Raw genomic sequence first — 7,563 nt, 5'->3', positions numbered from 1 at the left:
TATAATCATACCTTGGTGTTGTTGAAGCAGGGCAGGAGCTGTTTGGGATGGTGTACTCCTCTGCTTCCACCCCTTAAGTCTAAGTTTGTGGGAGCAGCTTTGAGCGTTTCAGTCTCTTATGGCAGAGGAGGAGCCAGAAGGAGGAACTGATCATAAGGATCCAAGACCTGTGGGAATGATTAAATGGGAGACTTCAAATCTTCAATGCACCTGATCCTAAAACAAACAACTGATCTAAGTAAGATTCTTATTGTTCTAAAAAGAAGAGTTTTTAGTTTACAAAACCACCAACATGGAGGAAATGCACATAGATTTACCCAAGCAGAGTTCACCAAAATATGTGAGTGCTGTCAGTGTGTCTCCTTATGTTCAGACTGTACAGCACAGAGAAGGTATTGACTGAAAGAGAGATCAAACACCCTCCTGCCGCACAGTTATCCTCTACCGGAACATGGAACAAATGGCCTCCTAATTCAATCAGTGCCCTGCGCTGTCAAATCATGGCTGCCGTGGGCTGAGCTCTCCAGACAGCACAGGGCCATTATCGGCTGATCAGGAGGCCTGTTACTGCGCTAATTGCTCCTTCGGCGAACTGCACCCCTGCTGACGGATACACTCCCATCCCTGCCTTTCATCTTCCTTTCCCTGGTCACAACTGTCACGCTTTTCCAAAAAAAAAAAAGAAAAAATCCAAGAACTATAAGCAAAATAGCTGTCATTCAAAGTCCAACAAAGACTTGTTTCTGCTCATTACAGCTTTATTTACATATTTTTAATGTGGCACAAGAAGAAAACTGATCAAAAATCTTGGAAATGTAAACAAAAGTGCATATATGACAATACAAGCAATGCAAAAAAAGATATACATATATATTATATACAGTAGCTCAAGAGTAACAACCTCTGGGATGGAAATCCAAGCAAAGAACAAAGAGATCAACATTAAAGGCCTGGGCAATAAATCAAATTAAAGTTTTTGTTCTTGTACAGTGTGAAAAAATATCTAAATAGTAAACTGGATCAGTGCTTCATCTGGAATCCTTTCTTGTTCAACAAAAATTCATAACTGAACCTGTTTCTTTGTTGTAAGATAGTGTAAATATGACTCTCCACTCAACAGTACTTTATTTAAATTTATTTTCTTAGGTTTGATAAAGAATGGTATTTTTTTTCTAATACATTTTCATTTTATGCTCATGTAAAAAGAAAAAATTGACAATAAAAATTATAAACACTGAAAAAAATGGCCATATTGCCCAGCCATACAACATTATTAAATACTATACTGTCTGGATGCAATACAAGACCTAAAGGAAAAACCTTCACAAGTCTTCTGCTGTGTCACCTGCTCAGACATCAATGAGGCACCTGCAGTACTTATGTGGACATAAAAGCTGAACAGTGGAGGTTTTCTGATCGGTGGGGCGTTTGATGTGCCCAGGTGGACATGCAGGTAACTCAGGGTGCTTGGGATTCAGGCCGGTCCATGAGAGATTTAATCCACGTTGTCCCATTTATTAGTTTGGTGGTGGCTATTATATACTCCATCCCGCTGTCTTCCATCTGAGAGAGGAAACGAAGGGCGGCTATTTCTGCATACGTCACCCCTCCAAGGAAGAACACCAGCGTGGTCCGATTTTCCCCCTGCTGGCCTATTGGGCAGCAAGAAAAGAGTAAAAGATGAATTTACTTTCACTAGAAAGGGAAATTTAAGCATGTGATCATTTCCAGTGAACATTTACCTTATTTTATTTGACATATTCATTCATCAAATTCATGTCATTGCTGACTGAATGTATGTACTGGAAAAGAGGCGAGATTTGGCTCAGCTAAAGCACGACTTGAAACGTGAAAACACTAATTTAGTCATCACCCTCCCCCTAGATGATAGTCCTCTATTATCACCTTTGAAAATCCAATGTAAGGCAGGCATGTAAAAACAAATCGACTGTCTAATACCCCAAACTGCAATTCTAATTAGCACATTTCAAATTGAGTGTATAATTAAATTCATTATTCACATCAGCATAACACCTACCACTGTCAATATTAAACGATGGAACAGAACTGGAGGAAAGCCTTACACCATGTGCCGTTATCGGTTCTTTTGCCTCAACACAGATGCTTAAAAGTCTGGACAAACACTGACAATGGTTCTGTAGAGCTGTCAGCTGCATTTGTTAAAGTAACAATGACTGTTTCTTATCTACATTTGGCAGGCAGGGGTTGTTTATTTTGCCCTGTTTAGTCGTAGCGGGGCCAACAGCAGATCCGGTCCTTACGTTTTTTATGAAGCCCAGCAGGCAGCTGTTGTCTCTCCTCAAAGTGTGGGCCTGGGAGCATCTTCAGCACCTCTTCGATGCTACGCCAGCCAGGTCTCGCTAAGACCTGTGTCAGTCGGATGCTTAATGGAGCATATCCGCTGTATACATAGGAGATGTCATTGGGATTCTGAAAGAAAAGGAAACAGTTACATTCATCATAACCTGGGAGATCTTTTTAAAAGGATAGATGCAAGGATGATTTTTTGAAATTTCACACCTGTTCATTGGCATCCTCCATCCACAGTTTAAGGGTTTTTCTAATGGTAGGATAGTTATTCCTAGAGCTCGTCTGTAGCTTCAACAGACCACCCTTCTCTAGGTTGTTCAGTGTTAGTATGTGTTCATAACCGTAGGTCTTCATAAAATAAAACAGACAAAACATGTCAGTCAACAGTTTCAAAAGCACAGTACAATGTCATTAAACCACACTTTCTTTTGATAAAAGGATGTATGGATACTGAAAGGTGACAACCACAAAAACAAAAAAACTACAATATGTATGTACCTGCAGAATCTCCCTTTTGTAGTAATCAAGCACTTTCTGCTTGAGGCCATTGTTACACACTGACTGCATACACACCAGGCGTAGAATCTTGATCAGTGGGTCCTTCTGGGCAATGCAGTCTTCTATGTATGTATTTACCTAAAAATAAAAGTGTAATATAGTAAGTAATTGCTATTGGACACTTCTTATCGTATTGTTTTGAAGATTTCTTGGCTTTTCTGCATAAAGAAAACTAGAAAAATTGAACATCATTTTCTGAGATCAAGTCAAAGTTGTCTTACTGTCATTTTGTGCATTTATTTGAGTGGGGACAATGGAGAAAGACAGCAGGAAAAAATAAGGGGAGATAGCAAAAGAGATATACCAGAATAGAAGATGGTATATCTCATGGTTGTTACCAGTAATTTCTGCTGCCACCACAACCCTATCAAATAATTTAAGACTAGTTTTTACAGTGTGGGTTACATTAAAGGATGAGGAGTACCTTGTCTGTATCTACTCCAGTCATAAACTCCTGCTCCACTGTTAGGTTGTCAAAGAAGGCCTCAGATGCTGGAAAAAAAAAGATATTTTAACATAATTTATCATGTAAAGCAAACAAAGATAACATTTCATATAGTTTTGTAAGAAAAGAAACATGCAGTACCACAGTGTTCAAAACCAAAAGATACTAATCAATGCAATTATTGTGTTAGAAATAACAGGCAATGGTTCTTTGGAAGTTGACTTAGCATGATGTGGTACAAGAGGACATATTCACGCACTGGTAATGTCTTTAATCAGCTCTGCTATGGATGTGTGATTAGCCAGGGAGCTTCTTGCTGCCTGCATATGAGGCAACTGAGACACGAACTGCTTTATTTCTCCCACTGTTTTAGCATTGTGGCGCTCCTGTGGGACAAGACAAATACATCATTTGTGGCATGTTAGTACATTTTGTATTAATAATTAAACAAGTCCATTGTATAGAAGATCAGAAGAATAAAATTTTATGACAGGTCTGGACAAGACAGGCACACAATTAAAATAACCTACTATATAGAGTTTTGATGGTTTCTTTGTTTTAACGCTTAAAAATCAGTTCAATGATTTTTTTCTTTCAAATACTACCTTATCACACTAGATACTTTATGTTTATGTATCTAGTACAATTTTGAAAACCTGTGCACTATACTGTACTTGGGCCTGACCCAAATAGTTATCCCTATCCCTTACATACATCTATAAGCTTATTTGTTATATATTAATATTAATTTTTTTATGTTCATTGTTCATTCTGTACTTGCTTTTAATCTACATTTCTTAGCCTTGATGCCACTTAATGTACAAAATTAGTTTTTTGTTAGGTTATTTTTCTTCTTTGTGGGTACATAAGAATAGATGAAGTGGAAAGAGCATGTAACTTAAGACTTTATTACATAATATAATATGATATATAATAATGGATATTTTGTGTTTTGCCTTGTGTTTATCAGATTATTAATATTCTCATTTTTCTTCATTCTTTATTTAATTTTTACATTTATTTACTTCTTTTCACTTTTTTAATCCTTATGGGAAGAAGTAGAAAATGACAGAAAGTGTTTTTATTGTATAACATGTACACTTCTTATAAATAAAAACTAAAACAAGTAAGGCACATAAGAACTTGTTTCTAAAAAAACACTGAAACACTTGATGTGCTTTAACCACATTTAGTTGTCTATCTAAGCCTATAACACTTACTCTGATTTTCTCCAGCTGTTACATTTTCTGTTTGGTTGGTTGTTTTAATCTTTAGATAAAATTTAGATCTAGATAAGAAAGTCTTAATCAATGTATCTGACTTACAATGTGAGAATTGTAAAGAATCTGGCATTAGTGCTTCCTCTTATCTGAAAGGGATTTTTATCACTTCCCTAATCTATTGGATTTGTGTCATGACATCTCTGGGAAAATGCCACTGAAGCTGGGATTAGATTAGCTACAAATGATATAATGTACCTCATACTATGTACAAGAAAATGTATCTAAACTATCCATGATTGTGTTATAAGTAACTTTATTATACATTTTTATGCTAAGCCAACATGACAGACCAACCTCAAAGGCAGCAGAGATGATTTTGGCCTTCTTGCTAAGGGCTGCTCCAACAGCGTTGAAATTTTTGTCCCTGATTTCTGCATACAGCTCCTCTGCTGAATTGAGCTGCAGCTTCTTGGGCTCAGTGGGTAAATCTTTACTCGCCTCACCTTGCTTTTTCTGTGCAAACTTCTCAGGGGGTAATTTCACATAACCTGTCAGTGAAAGAGTGATATTGTACACAGAGCAGCAAATCAAAAGGACATCATGTAAATCCAAAACATTCTGATGTGAAATTTCATCCAAAAGCTTTATCCTCACCATTGTTGATTCCATAGATTTCATCAATGAGACCCTCATAGGTGAGTTGTGTGGCCAAAGGGGTAAGCAGGTCAACATTACGATCCAAGAGCAGAAGTGTATCAAACACTGGCAGGATCTGATTCTGACTGCCAGCAAACTCCCGCTTCATTCTCAGCATCATGTTGGCAACATGCTGAAAACATGCACAGTCTTTCATTTAAACCTATTCCCAGCTTTGCTACAACACAAATTGTCAGATTTCACTCATTTCAGTCTCTTTGCACCATACCTACCCGTGCACACTCTCCTTTTCCATAAATCTGTGGTATGGTCCCATACAATGCCTGTAAGGTCATCAGACCTTTGGCTGTGTGATAAAGACTTGTCTGGTCATTTTCTAGGTAACACTCCTGCACAAGACAAAAAAATCAGGGGGAATAAGTGCTTCTTCTCTTTGAGTGTGGATTCCTAAATAGTAACCTTTGAACTGTAAACAATGCTCTTTATGTTTTGTTTACTTTTCATAAGTTAGACAAAACACACCACCTCCATTGATATTCTAAGAGCACTGAAACTGTTCTGGGGATACATGGTAGCCTAATTCCTTCATGTTATTTACATTAGCTTGTCACATGTGTGAATATATATACATATAGCTGAACACACCCTGAAAGCACTTTCATACTCCATGGAGAGCAGGTCACCATCATAGGGAATTAGATCCAGGATGTACTCATCAATGTTGATGAAAGAGCCCAGCACACCCTGCTCCTTCAATCGCTGTTCACACAACATGCTCCGACGTGGCACAAACAGAATATGGAAGTCACGTGATGAATGCATCTTATCCTCACTAAAAGGTGAGAAATCCAGAACAGAAATATTAAATACAGTGTTGCTAAAATATTTGACAATTGGCCATGAGGAGAATGCTTTCATCACTGTGTACAGTGCCAGACTTAAAAATGAGACGCATTCAAACCTGAATACATTCTCAGCAATGATGTCCATAAGCTCCAGTCTGGGGCGGACAAAAAAAATTATATTTTTGACATCAGCTGAAGGGAGCCGGCCACGTTTGAGAGTGAACATCTTTTCCACTTCATGTTCCTGAAAAACAGCAATACATATGCACAATTATATACGTATTGCAAATGACTGTCTGTTTGGGCTTATTTTTTAGTGATTGTACAACAAAAACATGTGCACAGGCAGCCTTACCTTAAGTAAAGAGTACTGCGCTATTAGTCCGAAGGGTCCAGTCAGATATTCATCCCAAACGATGGCCTAAACGCCAACAAAACAAGTTAGTTAATGATTGGATTTTAGTTGTACATCAAATTTGTTAATACATTTATCTTTAATTTGTATTTCATATTATTTATCGTAAGGATTATTCTAATTTCTGGATAAATCTATGTATTATGGCTTAATACACTTGAATGTAATGTAGTTGAGTTGTTTGTTAGTTCTTGTTTAGTCATTAGTCATTTGTTACTATTTAGTGGTCTGTGTGTTGTTTAAGAAACTGGATGCCTTCATGTTCCTCTGGATTCATACAGTAAATATCTAAGATAATGTAATTTAATCCAAAAACATGATATTTCTGTAGACATTTTAACGTGAGCTTGTTCATGAGCTGACCAATGACAGATTATGCGACTCCATGATCAAAACCCCAGACTAAACACTGTTATAGTGTCAAAACACCGACTGTTAAAATTTACATTTACGCTTAAACTATCGCTACGAACTACATATTTTATGTGTTTTTCACAGGGAAGCTAACACATACATTGCAAATACGTTAGCTTCCGAGGTGACTGTCAAAGCTAATAGGCTGAGGCTAACTGCCGCGATGTGACCCACATTTTCATTGTTACAATATGACTATACCTTGCTTCCTGCACATTTGTCCAAAAACTCTCGAAGTTCCTTCCGTGCTGCTTCTCTTAAAATGTTTAAATTGACTCTACCGTATGATAAGTGAGCAGCCATTTTTTGTGAAATAGAAACACAAGTCAGGTGACGAGAGGGAAGGGTAGTCACGTGATCAAATAACATCAAGATAGTTCACCCCCTCGGTCCAGCACTAAATGATGAGTAATGGAGATAATTATCGCACATGTAATCAGTGAATTCCAACTGTATATTACCTAACGATAGGTTTGATGGTTTCAAGGTCAAGTAAGGTATGAATGTGCACTAAAGAATGTTAAAAATAATAATAATAATATCATACTCTTCTTGACTGGAACACAAATCCGGAAGTTTAAACAGGTATACTCTCTTGCATCGAGTAGTGTTTTTTCTTTGTCAGTGTCAACAAACATAGGCTTATACAGAAAATATAAGATTATAAATGTTCAC

At 37.3% G+C, this 7,563-nt stretch overlaps 1 protein-coding gene across 1 annotated transcript; it reads right to left on the bottom strand.

Annotated features, from left to right (window-relative positions):
* Positions 1-740: 740 nt before the first annotated feature.
* vps33a (VPS33A core subunit of CORVET and HOPS complexes) lies at positions 741-7,212 on the bottom strand. The gene is made up of 13 exons (XM_030143355.1): positions 7,090-7,212; positions 6,415-6,480; positions 6,176-6,303; positions 5,860-6,046; positions 5,487-5,603; positions 5,212-5,386; positions 4,912-5,105; positions 3,594-3,720; positions 3,314-3,381; positions 2,830-2,967; positions 2,542-2,679; positions 2,283-2,451; positions 741-1,652 (listed from the first exon to the last, which is right to left on the bottom strand). Exons 1-13 carry the CDS (start codon positions 7,189-7,191, stop codon positions 1,459-1,461), a joined length of 1,803 nt encoding a protein of 600 aa, XP_029999215.1. The 5' UTR covers positions 7,192-7,212; the 3' UTR covers positions 741-1,458.
* Between the last annotated feature and the right edge of the window lie 351 nt (positions 7,213-7,563).

This window comes from Sphaeramia orbicularis, chromosome 9, assembly GCF_902148855.1.
Source record: "Sphaeramia orbicularis chromosome 9, fSphaOr1.1, whole genome shotgun sequence".
Taxonomy (NCBI): Eukaryota; Metazoa; Chordata; class Actinopteri; order Kurtiformes; family Apogonidae; genus Sphaeramia; species Sphaeramia orbicularis.
Note: the sequence above shows the minus strand (reverse complement) of the source record. Positions and strands in the feature narration are given on the sequence as shown.